This window comes from Astatotilapia calliptera, chromosome 7 (assembly GCF_964374335.1).
Source record: "Astatotilapia calliptera chromosome 7, fAstCal68.1, whole genome shotgun sequence".
NCBI classification, from domain to species: Eukaryota; Metazoa; Chordata; class Actinopteri; order Cichliformes; family Cichlidae; genus Astatotilapia; species Astatotilapia calliptera.
Window position 1 is genome coordinate 16838559 of NC_137428.1, and position 19839 is coordinate 16858397.

The 19839-nt window shown below is 37.6% G+C and overlaps 1 protein-coding gene across 3 annotated transcripts in view; it reads left to right on the top strand.

Moving 5' to 3' along the window:
• Positions 1–19839, top strand: part of arhgef28a (Rho guanine nucleotide exchange factor (GEF) 28a) — a 67662-nt gene that overhangs the window by 14065 nt on the left and 33758 nt on the right. For all 3 annotated transcript variants that reach the window (XM_026173290.2, XM_026173291.2, XM_080303538.1), the window contains exons 3-7: positions 11298–11442; positions 11531–11896; positions 15460–15649; positions 15949–16138; positions 18009–18078. In XM_026173290.2, the coding sequence (XP_026029075.2) occupies positions 11298–11442; positions 11531–11896; positions 15460–15649; positions 15949–16138; positions 18009–18078 (961 nt within the window). The remainder of the gene's footprint in view (positions 1–11297; positions 11443–11530; positions 11897–15459; positions 15650–15948; positions 16139–18008; positions 18079–19839) is intronic.

Sequence of the window (19839 nt, forward strand, 5' to 3'; positions counted from 1 at the left end):
GAAAGCCAGCAAAAATACCTACGTTTTGATGTATAATTTGTGGAAGTTGAGTGAAAATTGAGCAAGTAGCAGGAAGTTGTTCGGACATGAAGTGAAAATTGCAAAACCTTCAGTGGCACACTGGAAGCCAAGAGCATAGCAACCATAACAACACATGTATTTTGTGAAAAATCACAATTTTGCAACTCAAAACTTTAAGAGGCATAAAAGTAAAACAGTAAAAGATTTGAAAAAGCTGAATCATACCTGAATAGCCCAATAATTTGTGAACATTTTAAAATTTGAATGGTTGTTCTAGGTGAAAGTATGAGGAAGTAGTTAAGTTTCAAAAACAAGCAAATTTTAGCAGAATTGCTGAAGTTTCCCATTCATTTCAATGGGACAAATTAAAGGAAAAAAGCTTAATATTTTAAAAAGTATAATAGCAAAAAATAGCAAAAGTCATAGCCGGAAAGAGCAAAAATAGCAGAATAGTTTAAAATTTGAACGGTGAAAATCGGCTGAAAATTGTGGAAGTAGTTCTACGGCGAAAAGTGTACGGAAGCAACTTGAAGAATAACTAGAAAAATTTGCATTTCCTGCGAAAATGCAGTGTGGATGCTTAAAGCTGAAGCTGTATGCAAAAAGTAGCTGAAAAAGCTGAAAAGTTGCAGAAATTGTAAAAACTTTGCAGAAGCAAAAGAACTTTGCTAAAATGGAATAACTTAGCAGAACTGCAATATCTTAGAGGAAATATAATACTTGGCAGAAATACAATAGCTTAGCAGAAATATTGTAACTTACCAGAAACATGATAACTTCTCAAAAATACAAGAATTTAGGAGAAATAGTATAAGATAACAGAAAGAATATATTTAGCCAAAAATACTTAAACATTACAGAAACACTGTGATTTAGAGAAATAGTACAACATAGCAGAAATATTGTGATTTACCAGAGACACTGTGATGAACTATGAATATTGTAATTTTAAATTAAGACTATGTTTTAGCACAAATATTATAATTTGGCAGAAATACTATAATTTAGCAGAAATACTATATTAAGCACAAATCCTATAAAAAGCAGAAATACTATAATTTAGAACAAATAGTATAAAAAGCAGAAATACTATAATTTAGCAGAAATACTATGTTAGGCACAAATTCTATAAAAAGCAGAAATACTATAATTTAGCAGAAATACTATATTAGGCATAAATCCTATGAAAAGCAGAAATAGTATGATTTAGCAGAAATACTGTATTTAGCACAAGTACCGAAAAGTACCAGAAATACTATGATTTAGCAGAATAGTAATAACTTATTGAAACACAAATGCACAGAGGGACACACAAACACAGGCTCTAATCCAGTCAACCAGTCTAACTATATTCAATTTAAATCCTACAATGATATGCTGCCAAATATAGGCAGGGTCCTCTCTCTCCCACTAAACACACACACACACACACACACACACACACACACACACACACACACACACACACACACACACACACACACAGAGGGAGTCACAGTCTAAATATATTGAATTTGAATCTTACAATGAGATCATCCCATTAAAAGGCTCTCTCTCTCTCTCTCTCTCTCTCTCTCTCTCTCTCTCTCTCTCTCTCTCTCTCTCTCTGTCACACACAGACACACACACACACACACACACACACAGGGAGAGAGAAGTAAGTTTCTAGGTCAGCCTGGGAGCTGCTGAATTTGAATCCACCAATCAGAGAGGCTGTGCACTTTTCCCCACCAAAACGGGTGCTTCTGTTTACACACGCAGCACAGAGAGGCACAGGATTATTGCAGTCTATTTCTCATAGTGACGACTCCCCTCAAACAAATGACCATAATTTCCTAACCGTAGGGGCTAGAAGGGTCATTCTTACACCGTTTTGTTCAGAAGAGATGGGGGAATCTTCAAGTGTTGACAATTTATCATTCAAATATGAATTTTTAGAGATATATGACATGGATGACTTGTTGACTTAGAAGCCACGAATTCCCCAATATGCAAATTTGAATGCCTGAGGCCACATATATGATTGGCTGGCTGGGAAGCTGTGCAGGCCCTGATTTGTGGATTTGAATTCCTCAGCCCTCAGATATGATTGGCTGGCTTAGAAGCCATGAAGGCCCCAATATGCAAATTTGAATGCCTCAGGACACTTATATGATTGGCTGGGAAACCGTGCAGGCCCTGATTTGAAAATTTGAATGTCTCAGTCCTCACAGAGGATTGGCTGCCTGGGGACCTGGCAGAAATATATAGAAATAGTATGATTAAGCATAAATACTACATTTAGTAGAAATACTATGTTTTAGCACAAATACTATAAAAAGCAGAAATACTATAATTTAGCAGAAATACCATATTAAGCACAAATCATATAAAAAGCAGAAATACTATATTAAGCACAAATTCTATTAAAAGCAGAAATACTATATTAAGCACAAATCTTATGAAATAGCAGAAACAGTATGATTTAGCACAATAGTAATAAGTTAAACAGAAAAATTGGAAAAGCAAAATGGACAGCTGAAAAAATGCTGAACATGCTGAGGGTCCCTCAAATATACTTGTTAAATGAAAAAATCAGCATAAAAATGCACAGGGAGAGAGAAGTAAGTTTCTAGGTCAGCCTGAGAGCTGCCGAATTTAAATCCACCAATCAGAGTGGCTGTTTACATTTTCCCGCCAAAAAAGGTGCATCTTTTTACACACGCAGCAGAGAGAGGCACAGGATTATTGCAGCCTATTTCTCATAGTGAGGACTCCCCTCAAACAAATGACCATAATTTCCAAACCGTAGGGGCTAGAGCGGTCATTCTTACACCGTTTTGTTCAGAAGAGATGGGGGAATCTTCCAGTGTTAACAATTTATCATTAAAATGTGAATTTTTAGAGATATACGACATGGATGACTTGTTGACTTAGAAGCCACGAATTCCCCAATATGCAAATTTGAATGCCTGAGACCACATATGTGATTGGCTGGCTGGGAAGCCGTGCAGGCCCTGATTTGTGGGTTTGAATTCCTCAGCCCTCAGATATGATTGGCTGGCTTAGAAGCCACGAAGGCCCCAATATGCAAATTTGAATGCCTCAGGACACTTATTTGATTGGCTGGGAAACTGTGCAGGCCCTGATTTGAAAATTTGAATGTCTCAGTCCTCACAGAGGATTGGCTGCCTGGGGACCTGGCAGAAATATATAGAAATACTATTATTAAGCATAAATACTACATTTAGTAGAAATACTATGTTTTAGCACAAATATTATAAAAAGAAGAAAAACTATAATTTAGCAGAAATACTATATTAAGCACAAATCCTATAAAAAGCAGAAATACTATAATTTAGAACAAATAGTATAAAAAGCAGAAATACTATAATTTAGCAGAAATACTATGTTAAGCACAAATCCTATAAAAAGCAGAAATAGTATAATTTAGCAGAAATACTATGTTAGGCACAAATCCTATAAAAAGCAGAAATACTATAATTTAGCAGAAATACTGTATTTAGCACAAGTACCGAAAAGTACCAGAAATACTATGATTTAGCAGAATAGTAATAACTTATTGAAACACAAATGCACAGAGGGACACACAAACACAGGCTCTAATCCAGTCAACCAGTCTAACTATGTTCAATTTAAATCCTACAATGATATGCTGTCAAATAAGGGCAGGGTCCTCTCTCTCCCACTAAACACACACACACACACACACACACACACACACACACACACACACACACACACACACACACACACACAGGGAGAGAGGACTAAGTTTCTAGGTCAGCCTGGGAGCTGCTGAATTTGAATCCACCAATCAGAGAGGCTGTTTACGTTTTCCCGCCAAAACAGGTGCATCTTTTTACACACGCAGCACAGAGACATAGACCTGCTTCTTTCAGTTTATTTCACATAGTGAGGATTCCCCTCAAACAAATGACCATAATTTCCTAACCGTAGGGGCTAGAGCGGTCATTCTTACACCGTTTTGTTCAGAAGAGATGGGGGAATCTTCAAGTGTTGACAATTTATCATTAAAATATGAATTTTTAGAGATATATGACATGGATGACTTGTTGACTTAGAAGCCACGAATTCCCCAATATGCAAATTTGAATACCTGGAGCCCACATACATGATTGGCTGGCTGGGAAGCTGTGCAGGCCCTGATTTGTGGATTTGAATTCCTCAGCCCTCAGATATGATTGGCTGGCTTAGAAGCCATGAAGGCCCCAATATGCAAATTTGAATGCCTCAGGACACATATATGATTGGCTGGGAAGCCGTGCAGGCCCTGATTTGAAAATTTGAATTTCTCAGTCCTCACAGAGGATTGGCTGCCTGGGGACCTGGCAGAAATATATAGAAATACTATGATTAAGCATAAATACTACATTTAGTAGAAATACTATGTTTTAGCACAAATACTATAAAAAGCAGAAATACTATAATTTAGCAGAAATACTATATTAAGCACAAATCCTATAAAAAGCAGAAATAGGATGATTAAGCATAAACACTACATTTAGTAGAAATACTATGTTTGAGCAAAAATCCTATAAAAAGCAGAAATACTATATTAGGCACAAATCCCATAAAAAGCAGAAATAGTATGATTAAGCATAAATACTACATTTAGTAGAAATACTATGTTTTAGCACAAATAGTATAAAAAGCAGAAATATTGTAATTTAGCAGAAATACTATATTAGGCACAAATCTTATAAAATAGCAGAAATAGTATTATTTAGCACAATAGTAATAAGTTAAACAGAAAAATTGGAAAAGCAAAATGGACAGCTGAAAAAATGCTGAACATGCTGAGGGTCCCTCAAATATACTTGTTAAATGAAAAAATCAGCAAAAAAATGCACAGGGAGAGAGAAGTAAGTTTCTAGGTCAGCCTGGGAGCTGCTGAATTTGAATCCACCAATCAGAGAGCCTGTGTACTTTTTCCCGCCAAAACATGTGCCTCTTTTTACACACGCAGCACAGAGAGGCACAGGATTATTGCAGCCTATTTCTCATAGTGACGACTCCCCTCAAACAAATGAAAATAATTTCCTAACCGTAGGGGCTAGAGCGGTCATTCTTACACCGTTTTGTTCAGAAGAGATGGGGGAATCTTCCAGTGTTTACAATTTATCATTAAAATATGAATTATTAAAGATATTTGACTTCTAATGCACCATAACTGAGTAGAGCGAAGCAAAAACTGCCTTGACTTGCCCTCAAACAACGCTTTCTAACTCTAAATCTATTTGGAGTATCGATATCATTCTTTCACCGTAAGAGACAGCAGGGTTTGGTGAACAATCATGGAAATTTTCAGGTCTCTGTGGAAATCCAACAAAAAGTTATGACGAGAGAAAAAAGTGGTTCATTTCCACAGTTTGAAATCTGAAGAAATCTGAGCGAAGGACAAATTTCCTACCCTCAAACAAGTCCAACTCATTTCAGAACGGTAATAGGTGAGAAAATAATTCTTGAATTGTGAGCGTCACGAGTGTCTGAAGATATACCGGGACAAGCCTCATGTCTTAACTTTGCTTCGTTAAGGAGATATGACGATTCGAATATGCCTCTCATTACAGAAATGCAGCGGTGATTTTGAACAAACTCTCCATTGACTTTATATGGAGAGTTTTCTGACCTTGTGTTAGTCTGAGGAGATTTGCCAAAATTCTATAAATCCCACAACAATGATGGTGACATTTTCTGAAAGCCAGCAAAAATACCTACGTTTTGATGTATAATTTGTGGAAGTTGAGTGAAAATTGAGCAAGTAGCAGGAAGTTGTTCGGACATGAAGTGAAAATTGCAAAACCTTCAGTGGCACACTGGAAGCCAAGAGCATAGCAACCATAACAACACATGTATTTTGTGAAAAATCACAATTTTGCAACTCAAAACTTTAAGAGGCATAAAAGTAAAACAGTAAAAGATTTGAAAAAGCTGAATCATACCTGAATAGCCCAATAATTTGTGAACATTTTAAAATTTGAATGGTTGTTCTAGGTGAAAGTATGAGGAAGTAGTTAAGTTTCAAAAACAAGCAAATTTTAGCAGAATTGCTGAAGTTTCCCATTCATTTCAATGGGACAAATTAAAGGAAAAAAGCTTAATATTTTAAAAAGTATAATAGCAAAAAATAGCAAAAGTCATAGCCGGAAAGAGCAAAAATAGCAGAATAGTTTAAAATTTGAACGGTGAAAATAGCACAAAAATTGTGGAAGTAGTTCTACGGCGAAAAGTGTACGGAAGCAACTTGAAGAATAATAATAATAAAGATAATAAAGAATAAAGAGAAACAGGAACTCAATAGTGTGGATGCTTAAAGCATCCACACAATAATAATAAAGATAATAAAGAATAAAGAGAAACAGGAACTCAATAGTGTGGATGCTTAAAGCATCCACACAATTAATGTTTAGTGAGAAATTCTGTGCATGTTGATGGCAATAGATTCGCAATAAGTTCATGATTATCATCGATGTATCAGAGTTAATTGCTTTGTTATCACATTCTCTTGCACACTGACAGCAGAGTGGCTCTGTCTTATTGTGTGGATGCTTTAAGCATCCACACTCTTGAGTTCCTCTTGGGACTTCCGTACACTTTTTGGCACTTAACTACTTCCACAATTTTCAGCCGATTTTCACCGTTCAAATTTTAAAATATTCTGCTATTTCTGCTAATTCCTGCTATGTCTTTTGGTATTTTTCACTATTATACTTTTTAAAATATTAAGCTTAATTTGTCCCATTGAATGAATGGGAAACTTCTGCAATTCTGCTAAAATTTGCTTGTTTCTGAAACTTAACTACTTCCTCATATTTTCACGTAGAACAACCATTCAAACTTTAAAATGTTCTCAAATTATTGGGCTATTCAGGTATGATTCAGCTTTTTCAAATCTTTTACCATTTTACCTTTATGCCTCTTAAAGTTTTCAGTTGCAAAATTGTGATTTTTCACAAAATACATGCGTTGTCATGGTTGCTATGCACTTGGCTTCCAGTGTGCCACTGAAGGTTTTGCAGTCTTCTCTTCATGTCCGAACAACTTCTTGCTACTTGCTCAATCTTCACTCAACTTCCACAAATTATACATCAAAACATAGGTATTTTTGCTGGGTTTCCGAAAATGTCACTATCATTGTTGTGGTATTCATAGAACTTTCGCAAATCTCCTCAGACCAACACAATGTCGGAAAACTCTCCATATAAAGTCAATGGAGAGTTTGTTCAAAATCACCGCTGCATTTCTGTAATGAGAGGCATATTCGAATCGTCATATCTCCTTAACGAAGCAAAGTTAAGACATGAGGCTTGTCCCGGTATATCTTCAGACACTCGTGACGCTCACAATTCAAGAATTTCTTTCTCACGTATTACCGTTCTGAAATGAGTTGGACTTGTTTGAGGGTAGGAAATTCGTCCGTCGCTCAGATTTCTTCAGATTTCAAACCCTGGAAATGAACCACTTTTTTCTCTCGTCATAACTTTTTGTTGGATTTCCACAGAGACCTGAAAATTTCCATGACTATTCACCAAAGCCTGCTGTCTCTTACGGTGAAAGAATGATATCGATACTCCAAATAGATTTCGAGTTACAAAGCGTTGTTTGAGGGCAAGTCAAGCCAGTTTTTGCTTCGCTCTACTCAGTTATGGTGCATTAGAAGTCAAATATCTTTAATAAGTCACATTTTAATGATAAATTGTCAACACTGGAAGATTCCCCCATCTCTTCTGAACAAAACGGTGTAAGAATGACCGCTCTAGCCCCTACGGTTAGGAAATTATGGTCATTTGTTTGAGGGGAGTCGTCACTATGAGAAATAGGCTGCAATAATCCTGTGCCTCTCTGTGCTGCGTGTGTAAATAGATGCACCTGTTTTGGCGGGAAAAAGTACACAGGCTCTCTGATTGGTGGATTCAAATTCAGCAGCTCCCAGGCTGACCTAGAAACTTACTTCTCTCTCCCTGTGCATTTTTTTGCTGATTTTTTCATTTAACAAGTATATTTGAGGGACCCTCAGCATGTTCAGCATTTTTTCAGCTGTCCATTTTGCTTTTCCAATTTTTCTGTTTAACTTATTACTATTGTGCTAAATCATACTATTTCTGCTATTTTATAAGATTTGTGCAAAATATAGTATTTCTGCCAAATATAGTATTTCTGATTATTTATAGTTTTTCTACTAAATCATAGTACAGTATTTCTGCTTTTTATAGGATTTGTGCTAAAACATAGTATTTCTACTAAATGTAGTATTTATGCTTAATCATACTATTTCTGCTTTTCATAGAATTTGTGCCTAATATAGTATTTCTGCTAAATTACAGTATTTATGCTTTTTATACTATTTGTGCTAAAACATAGTATTTCTACTAAATGTAGTATTTATGCTTAATCATACTATTTCTGCTTTTTATAGGATTTGTGCCTAATATAGTATTTCTGCTTTTTATAGGATTTTTGCTCAAACATAATATTTCTACTAAATGTAGTGTTTATGCTTAATCATACTATTTCTGCTTTTTATAGGATTTGTGCTTAATATAGTATTTCTGCTAAATTATAGTATTTCTGCTTTTTATAGTATTTGTGCTAAAACATAGTATTTCTACTAAATGTAGTGTTTATGCTTAATCATAGTATTTCTATATATTTCTGCCAGGTCCCCAGGCAGCCAATCCTCTGTGAGGACTGAGACATTCAAATTTTCAAATCAGGGCCTGCACGGCTTCCCAGCCAATCATATATGTGTCCTGAGGCATTCAAATTTGCATATTGGGGCCTTCATGGCTTCTAAGCCAGCCAATCATATCTGAGGGCTGAGGAATTCAAATCCACAAATCAGGGCCTGCACGGCTTCCCAGCCAGCCAATCATATATGTGGTCTGAGACATTCAAATTTGCATATTGGGGAATTCGTGGCTTCTAAGTCAACAAGTCATCCATGTCATATATCTCTAAAAATTCCTATTTTAATGATAAATTGTCAACACTTGAAGATTCCCCCATCTCTTCTGAACAAAACGGTGTAAGAATGACCGCTCTAGCCCCTACGGTTAGGAAATTATGGTCATTTGTTTGAGGGGAGTCGTCATTATGAGAAATAGACTGCAATCCGGTTGTTCAGTGATGACGCGACGAATCCTACTTCCGGGTCTAAAGTAGTCTGCGTTTAATATGGCATTTGTGTTGTTAACATGTTTAATGTTATGTATTTTCTTCTATTTGATCTCAAAAAGCTCCTAAAACAGTCAGCGATCACTGTTGACCTCCCTCGGCTTTTATTACCGCTAATCATTTATTTAAGCTCAGTTTTTAAAACCTTAGGATGTAACTACAGCCCAGCCCATGCAGCAGTATATGAATGACTAACCTCGTATTGTGGATGGATTATCTCAGTTGTTCTCCTGGCTGAAGTTTGGTCCGTTTACAGCATCCTGCCATGCAATTACATTTGTTCCTGACCACCGAGAACACTCACGATAGCATGTTCAGCATTTCTTCAGCTGTCCATTTTGCTTTTCCAATTTTTCTGTTTAACTTATTACTATTGTGCTAAATCATACTATTTCTGCTATTTTATAAGATTTGTGCTTAATATACTATTTCTGCTTTTAATAGGATTTGTGCTTAATATACTATTTCTGCTTTTTATAGGATTTGTGCTTAATATAGTATTTCTGCTAAATGTAGTATTTATGCTTAATCATACTATTTCTATATATTTCTGCCAGGCAGCCAATCCTCTGTGCGGACTCAGACACATATCACATATCAGGGCCTGCACGGCTTCCCAGCCAGCCAATCATGTCTGAGGTCTTCCGTTTCCTCTCTCGTCATATCTCAGCGACGGTTGTACAAAGAGCAATGAAAATCGCAGTCAAAGTACACCAAAGTCCGCTGATTCACCCAGTACAAGAATTATGCCTCTAGTCTACCTAGTTTTTGAGTTACACAACGTTTTGTAACTCCAAAAAACGGCGTTTTTCTCCTCTCACCGGGATCTAATTCTGACTGCTCATCACCCTGTTTTTCAAAATGGCTCCTCTCTTTCCCAGTGGCGCAGTTGGTAATGACACGGGTCTGCAAGCCAAAGATCGTGGGTTTGATTCCACCTTGGTCAACATGTTTTTTTCCCTACAAATTAATACACTGTCACAGACCAGTAATTCATATTCATCATTTATTACAATTCTGCAAACTTTTATGATTTTACCAGCTTTTCTAATATGGACCTCACATTCTTAACACTCCATGGCACAAATACTCTTCCCTTTAGGCTCTGTGTATGTGTGTGTGTGTATCAATATTTCTCCCATTTTAAAGTATTACTCCTCCATAATTGTATTTCTGTTAAATCAAAGTACTTTTACTACATCTTAGTACTTCTGCTCAATCATAGTATTTCTGCTAAATCATTGTTATTATGCTATATTGTAGTATTTCTGCTCAATCATACTATTTCTACTATATTATATTTTTCTTTCTAAATATAGCATTTCTGCTATATAATTGTATTTCTGCTATGTTATAATATTTGTGCTAAACCAGAGTATTTGTGCTGTATCATAGTATTTCTGCCAAATTATAATATTTGTGCTAAAACATAGTCTTAATTTAAAATTACAATATTCATAGTTCATCACAGTGTCTCTGGTAAATCACAGTATTTCTGCTATGTTGTACTATTTTTCTAAATCATAGTGTTTCTGTAATGCTTAAGTATTTTTGTCTAAATATATTCTTTCTGTTATCTTATACTATTTCTCCTAAATTCTTGTATTTTTGAGAAGTTATGTTTCTGGTAAGTTACAATATTTCTGCTAAGTTCTGCTATGCTATTGTATTTCTGCCAAGTATTATGTTTCCTCTAAGATATTGCAGTTCTGCTAAGTTATTCCATTTTAGCAAAGTTCCTTTGCTTCTGCAAAGTTTTTACAATTTCTGCAACTTTTCAGCTTTTTCAGCTACTTTTTGCATACAGCTTCAGCTTTAAAGCATCCACACTGCATTTTCGCAGGAAATGCAAATTTTTCTAGTTACTGTTTTATCACTGTCTTGATGCACAAAAGTTGCTCTGAATTGCAACTGATTGCAAGTTCTTGCAAACTTGGTACACATCTTTGAAACATCATCATTGGACTCAATCGCATAAGTTGGTGATTTCTAGCCAAAGTGATAGAATATTCTTCAGTTCTACTAGAAATCATGCTCAAGGGCGATAATATTGCCTGACTTTCTGTTTCTCAAACCAGGGACAAGTGGAGGCTCATGTAAGGCTGCAAACCAGAGTTTCTGAACATGCAGATTTCTACATTGTTGTACAAGGCTCTAGACTTGCACACGTGATTAGAGCAAAAAGAGCCAATGATGGCTTGAGTCTCTGCTTCACAGTTCCAGGTATGTCCTTTAGTCAACCACTTTGGCTCTCACGTTGTCATCACTTCCTGCTTTGATTTTTTAAAATGATTTTCTCTATATTCCACAGGCCACAACCTTGAGGAAGTTGTTTTTGTCACATCCTACTTTCACATTGAGAACAAAGTCAAACCTTGTGAGGGGGAAGCGTCCTTTAAGTACGTCAGGGATGATGCCCAGGAAGTAGCAGAATACCTAAGTGAAAACAGAGACCAGCTTGACCCCCAGAGCTTCTTAGAGATCCTGAAGAAGTTTCCTTGTTGCGCACAGGGAGAGGATGATGAGCTCTTTGTTGAACAGTTAGCTCACCTTGAGCAGGAGGTGGAGATCAATAAAAGTTCAGCTGATCTTCGGCTGCTGGATGAGAAGATCACACATGCTTTGGCTAACATGGATTACCCTCAGCAGTGGAAAACAGATGGCCAACCTAAAGAAGGTAATGAAATGAAACGTCCAACTTTAAGTCGGAGGTTAGTTTCTGGAGACTTCAGTAACCACTTGCATCTCAGGTTTCTATCTCTAAAGCCCAAATGTGTTTTCGTATTATTTTTGCTTCATGTTCTTTTTCCATGGTAGAATAATTGTACACCACACATCTTTAATGACTTTAAAAAGTACAATTGTGGGTACACAACTTTGAATTTATTTTGAAGCTTTCATCCACACAGGCTCAAATATATACATGCTTTGACTTTAAACTTTTACGTGGTGCTGAAGATTCTTTTATGTCTTTTAATGTGACAAGGTGAAGGCCTATTAACATCTCGTTAATAATCATGATTCAATCATGATTCAATCATGATTAACTGTTTTTTTTGCCAGCAATAAAACAAATTTTTTGACAGCACTCATTAGATTGACCAGTACTCTGAAAAATGGGAATGTCCAAGTAATAACGGTAGATTTACACAAGTTGAGGTCTCTTGAAGCCATTTCTAAATAATCAGAGATTGCAAGATCATTAGATCAAACAACTGTAAGCAATCACAAGTTTTTTGGATATGTTGGCACTTGCCAAGGTCTGGAAGAAAACCCAACCTGCCAGCCTCAGATGAGAGGAACTTGGTTAGAATGTTCAAGAACAACCCAGGAACCACCAACTCAAGCCTGACATGACCTGTAAACTGCAGGAATACCAGTCGCTGTTCTCAGTGGAACGTGTTTTGCGTCATCAACAAATGAGAGGCTTCCTCCCACCGTCCAAAGACATGCAGCTTGTGGGGATAGGTTAATTGGTTAATCCAAATTGCCACTAGGTGTGAATGTGCGAGTGAATGTGAGTGTGAATGGTTGTCTGTCCCTATGTGTTGGCCCTGCGACAGACTGGCGACCTGTCCAGGGTGTACCCCGCCTTTCGCCCTATGACAGCTGGGATAGGCTCCAGCGTCCCCCGCGACCCTGAAAAGGATAAGCGGAAGCGAATGGATGGATGGATGAACAAATGAGAGGGCGCTGATAAAGGAAATCAACTAAAATTTGCAGCTGCCCACATGGACAAGTCAAATCGCTTCTGGAGAAAAGTTTTATGGGCATAAGACAGAAAGATTGAGCTCTTTTGTCACATTGACAAGAGTTTGTTTGGAGGCAGGTAAGGTAAAGGTAAGGTTTTTAAACCCAAGAAGACTGCACTAACTGTTAAGCACAGTGGTGGCAGCATCATGCTTTGGGGCTGTTTTGCTGCTGTGGTACTGATACCAACTGAGTGTTACAACAGGAGAGTGATACACAATCCCAAATACACATCAGAAAGGCTTTTACCAATACTGCTAAGAAGAGTGGTCAAATATCCATCCAAAATTATGCTACAAGCTAGTTAAAGTGTCTGGTCAATGTGCAATTGTTATCGGGAAATTTAACCAAATACTGTTGTGCCTTTGTGCTTTAGAGAAAATCCAAAATAAATGTAAACTTGTGCATAGATTTTTTTTTTTTTAAAAAAAAGTAAGATATATGCTGTAAAAATATTCCACCCTGGAAAAAGAAATTTTCAAAAAAATTATTAAAAGCTGCAAATTAGCATGATGAGTGTATGGAAACTTGGTCAAGTTTAATATAATAAGGACAGTCTCTTGGCTGTCTAACGATGCCACTGAGAGTGGATATGCCTAATATCATGACTTCAGCCACACAGCTCTGGCTGTGAGTAGAGAAACCCCACCTACTTGCCAGTCAACACTGTTAAAAAGGGGCAGCCAATCAGAAAAGTTGACCTTAAAGGGAAATATGGGGAAACTGTTGGTTTCAGACAGAGATGAAACAGAGTGGTTGCAGCAAGGTCTGGTATTAGATAATATAAAACAATAAATAAAACATTGTGCTAGAAAGGAGCACACAAGGTGCCTACTATCTTCACACGTTGATATCACAAAAGTAAAGTAATTGAATCATTTGGAAAACATTTTTTTTTGTAGTTTTGAGGAAAGGAACGTATTAATCCTTCAGGTCATTATTGCTCCGGTGCTCTGGTGTTCAGTGGTTTCAAACCCAATGAGATCTGACTGTGCGGCTCACCTCAGTCATCACATGATTCAGAGGACCAGGCAGCCAGTCGGGCAGAGGCTGGTTTGCTCCAAAGACAAAGTAATTATTGCCATTATTCTTTCTTGGTCAGATTAGAGTTGTCCTGCAGACCTCCGTGGCTGCTAAATCAACTTCCACAACCCTTTGCACTACACTCCCATTGCTAGAGTTTCTGGCATCTAGCCTTAGATTGAGTTATTTATTATGTTTTGTGCTATCCTTTGTAATGAAAAGGATTAAAATGCTCAACAGTATAACAAAATTTTAATGAAAATAAGAAATTAGGAATTACATATACTGGTCCAGCTGTTTCGTTATGCCTTTACAATTCCAGACTGTTTGTATTCATCATAAGAAGAAAAAGCAAATGAGACTATAGGCAGCCTAAAGCAGCATATTCACATGTAGTGCTAAAGGCTGCATTCAGACTGTGTGTGTGTGTGTGTGTCCTTGTATTTGACAATGCATGTATGGTCATGGTTTGCTTAAAAAAAAAAAGCAAATGCTGATGCAAAGCTTGGGTGTGGTGCAAATTCAAAGTAGCTCTTGGCCCCCATAGCCATGTGGTGCACTATTTGCAATGGCAACAATTTGACAATGACGTGCTTGTTTGTTGAACTTTGCATAAAGAGCATGTGCAGCATTCGCAGCCCTCTCCAAACTGGGTCACAATTTAATGGCACCATTGTTGAGGCGGCAGGACATTTCAGTTCATTTTGGGGTTTCAACAAGAATTGGAAAGGAGAAGAGAAATAGTTGAATTGTTCTGCACATTGTTTCTGCACTGGAAAGATGGTACCATGGTAACTCTCACCCACAGACGGGGGGAAGACCCAGAAGATAAAGTCTTTTTTAAAGTTTCTTCCTGAGCTTACAAGACGACAACGATGTAGAGAGAAGGATTTTACTGGTGGTTTTTCGCTTGCTCTTTCCTGCTGCCCTACATTAGACTACAGACTGTTAAAAGATCAGTCAGTCATAGGGAATAACGACTGCTGACATGTCCTCATACTCATTGTTTATGTTCCCTTATACTCCAGTGAGCAGGAGGCTAGATCTAGCAACTGTGTCACAGCAGGTGTTTGCTTAGGAAAGCATTTGGTTTTAGTTGGCAATGATAATATTCATATAGTGCATACAGGCAGAACGCAGAGTCACTCATTCCTTATATGCACAGTGCCCTGCTGCTGTGTTGATGCACTGGAAGTCTATTTGAAATAGCAGGAAAAGTTCTGGATTCTTGAAGCTAATACCGCTTTTGATATTTGGGATTTCCAAATACATTCATATTGACTAAAAGTCATTTTTGTTTACATGAACAAATCACACAAACAATTCTGACATTGATTACTCAGAAGACACATGCTAAGAAGGCTGTTTTACATGTGTCAGCGCTTTTTAAACATCTCCTCGATTGAAAGATTATTCAGCATCTTTCTCCCTCCAGATAATTCTTTCTTTTCTTTTCTTTTTCTCCAGCTGTCAAACATCATCCCAGAGAAACCCTTCTCCACGTTGCGGTGCGTTTGGGTTTGGTTCACCTTGCCCGATTCTTAATTCACCAACCAAGAGGTCAAAGGGCATTGACCTTACCCAATCAGGATGGAGACACACCCCTCCAATTAGCTCAAAAGTCTGGACAGCATGCCATGTTCATGCTGCTAGCAGCGTAAGACTCTTATTATTTTACTGTTGTCTCTTTTCGACTATTGAAAGGTAGTAGTATTTTCCTTTTGAAGGTATTACTGTAATATCGTAAATAATTGCTTTATGAAGTAAATGATGAGTAATGATGAAAGAAATTAAGATGGAAATATACACAAAATGCACATGCATAAAATTTATTTTAAATATGATAAACCTCTAACATTTCCACATGCAGTAATAACATTGTAAAGACTGAGCTTGAGAAGTATGTACAATAGCTGATATATTGGGGATTATTGTAGTAAATCTTTTCCTCATCAGCTCTCCAGGTCCTGCAGTCAGCCCTCTTCCTGGTGTGTGGTGCTTGTGGTCCAACAGTTCTTACATGCTGAGGTTCTGTCCTGGGACCGACTCTCTAGCCCTCTCTGTGAGGCATACCCCGGGAAGCTCCCCTCAGGATAGCATCATGGTCCTGCGAGAAAGACTAGAAGACTTCAGTGTTTCTAAAATGGTGAGAATAAACCACAGGGGATGTCTGTTAAAAAATTTAGGGAAGAAAATGCAAAAGACTGTTCCAATGCCTGTCTGTGCTTGATGTAAAGTTATGTTGTTAAGTTAAGGCCATATCATAAGTTTAGTAAACCCTTGTGTAAACACTCATGCTCTTTAACAATCATAGGTTTTGATAAGAGTGAAGCAGTAAATACATTACCTCTGCAGTACAGTAAAACGAAGGGCACGAGGGAAGAAAATGGATGATGTTAGCTGATGATAACAGGCTTAAGGGGATTACCTTAAAGAGCGAGAAGCCAAAGCAAATTGTTTCAGGCAGAGGATAAGCTGAGGGGTCGCATCAAGTAAGGATTATTTTGAACTGTGGATCATGTGAAACTACAATAGCAGTGTCCACGAGTTTAAATATGGAGTTAAAAATCAATATAATGAGTCCACCTTTAATGTTTGGACACGCTTGAAAATCCTTTTGTGAGCTAATAAAGCAAACAATGGTTCGACCTCTCCAATAACTCTGTGACCTGCTTCCTGTTGATAACCCAATCAGACCACTCAGGTCATCAGGTGCAGCTCTTAACTATTCCCAGAATTAGATCTAAGTGAGCTGAGGGAGCTTTCAGTCAATGTGGTCCTGTTCTTTGGAACATAATGCCTGCTGACCTGAGGTCAGTTACAAATGGGTCTACACTCAGAAAAACCAATAGAAAGATTTTGAGTTTCTGTTCTCACAGGCTTATAATTAATATCTATGTGTGGACGTGTGTGTCTGTGTGTTAAGTAGGACTGGGTGTCGTCACTGATTTCTAGAATCGTTTCGATTCTGATTCACAAGGTCCCGAATCGATTCGATTTGATTTGAATCTGGGAAATTTTGACTCAGTCAGAAATATTATAATTCTCATCACGTATCAGTACATTTCCATATTTTTATAGCTATAAAAACAAAGCCGACACTTGAGACTTTATCAAAAGTGTGAGCATCACAGCAGATGCCTTTGTGTCAAAGTAGCTGAGGATAAAACACAGAAAAACATGAAGGCGACTTTCCTTGCCTGGGATTTTATAGCAGATAACCTTAAAAATATTCTGCAGTAGATCAAAAACGAAAGAAAGTCATCAAACAACATATGAACATTACCTGATGCTGCTGAAGTGAAGCAGAGCAAAGTTACAGAGGTTTGTTTAGAGTCCGTGCCGTCGGGTGAGAAAGCCACATCTCACTGATTCTGATCCGTCGGCAGGTCCGCGCGTTGTGTTTACGTCTTTGTGCAGAATCCGTGTTCCTGCTCTCTTTTACTGTTTTAGCTGCTTGGTGGTTGTTGAAATTTTGTGAGGTTTCACCTGAGATTCTGGCGTTTCGGGCAAAATAAATTTATGTTAAAAAATCAATTCAGGATCGATAACACGTTATCTAAGCTAGAATCGATTTTAATTGATAAATCGATAATCAAAACCCACCCATAGTGTTAAGCACATTGAGTTTAAATGCAATGAAATGCGCTCTATAAACAAAATTGACATTGATATTGATATACTAGCAAAAACAAAGCAAAGGCCGACCTACACTGAACTTCACATCTGAAGCAAACGCAAACAGAGACATTTGACATTCCTGGATGATGAATACGCAAATAAAAAACATAGTGATGTTAATAATGGATGTGTGATGTTGTTCATGCAAAGTTTGGTTCAGATTGGCCCATCTGTATGTGAGTACATATGGACATACATCCATACATAGTTTGTATATACACATATTATAGTAAGACTGCAGTAGTGACTAAATAATTGTACTTTATCATAATGTCATGTTTCTTTGTACAGTTCATGGCAGTTTTAATTTACTCAAACATCTGTTTCTGTCCAAGATCAATGTGCTCAGAGCTGATACTGTGGTGGGCAAGAGGGATACAGATGAAGGTGTTCAGACTAACAAAGGTAAGTTCTGAATTAAACTAATGTGTAGCATTGTGGTCAATTTGTGTTCATAATATCAGAGAAATTGATTACTTTCAGGCTTTTATCTGAAAAATATTAGGCCAATGTTTATCCAGCCTTTCGTGTACTTTGTATGGGGCCGGTCTCTAACCACATGTCCAATTTATCACTGTATCCAAGATGGTGGGATAACATGGCAGCATCCACAAACCGGTGTCTGTTCCTGTGTATTTTTATGGATTAATTCCAAATTTGTACGTTAGAAGATGTAATTACACACTAATCAGTCTATATTTATGAGCACAGCAGTATTTCTTCTATTAAATAACCTCAAAATGCAGCTGATTGTACCTTTAATGGAAGTCTTCACCAAAAATGTTGGATTAGAATCATGGATTTTAGAATAAAGAATGGTCTTCGACTGTACTAATTGACAGTAAATATAAGAAATAGCTTTAATCAAGTTTGTCCTTACCCATGTTATTACTACAGAAGCAGTGGTTGAGCTCAGTCCACACCAAAGCAGTGTCTTGTCCCATATTACATGGACTTTCCGGCTGTATAACCCCCCCCCCCCCCCCCCACACACACACACACACACACACACACACAAAGGTTCATAAACACACATGTCAGTACTGTTTCTTCCATGAACTTAGTCATGATCCAAATTCTTGATTGACAGATAATAAACTGATCATTGCATTTTTCAATATTTCAGATCACTTACTCTCATATTTGGACTTTGGACTGTTTAGTCAGACAAAATCAGAATCAGAATCAGAATCAGAATACTTTATTGATCCCTGGGGGAAATTATTTTTTGTTACAGTGCTCCATTTTAAACCAACATTAAGACAAGACAGACAATACACTAACTAAGAATAGTACAATATATACATATATATACATACATACATACATAAGTCACTCATAAATAAATAGCTGAAAAAGAAACGTGTAGTTATAGCAGCAAACAGTGTGTTAAGTGGATGCGTTGTACAGGGAGATGGCCACAGGCAGGAATGATTTCCTGTGTCGTTCAGTGGTGCTTTTTGGTAATCTCAGTCTCTCACTGAACGAGCTCCTGTGACTGACCAACATGTCATGGAGTGGGTGGGAGGTGTTATCCAACATTGTCTTTATCTTGGACAGCATCCGCCTCTCCGACACCACCTTGAGGGAGTCCAGCTCCATCCCCACAACATTGCTGGCCTTACGGATCAGTTTATTAAGTCTGTTGGCATCTGCGACCCTCAGCCTGCTCCCCCAGCATGCAACAGCATAGAGGATCGCACTGGCCACAACAGACTCATAGAAAATCCTCAGCATTTTCTGGCAGATGTTGAAGGACCTCAGTCTAGCAGTATAAAGACTTCATCCCAGGCTCTGAGAACCTGTAGCGGTCATTTCTAAACTGCTTTCTGATGCTTTGTAGCCGAAACAAAGTGTTTGATTTGTCAAAAATAACAATCAAAGGATTTTGCAATAATGAAAATAATAATTACTTACAACCCTGCTATTGTCATCACACTGATCTGCGCGTGCGCAAACAGCTCATGCGTGTTGTCTGCCTGCGGTGGCATGCAAGTTTGGAGACTTTACTCTGGAGCAGTGGAAAAATGAACAGCCACAGATTCACTTGAGCAAACAGTGGTATGATCAGACATCCATCACTTAGGACCTAAAGAGACTAGAAAAACACTTTCAACAGACACCATAAAAGGCACAGCCACAGCACATCTGAGCCTTCAGAGAAAA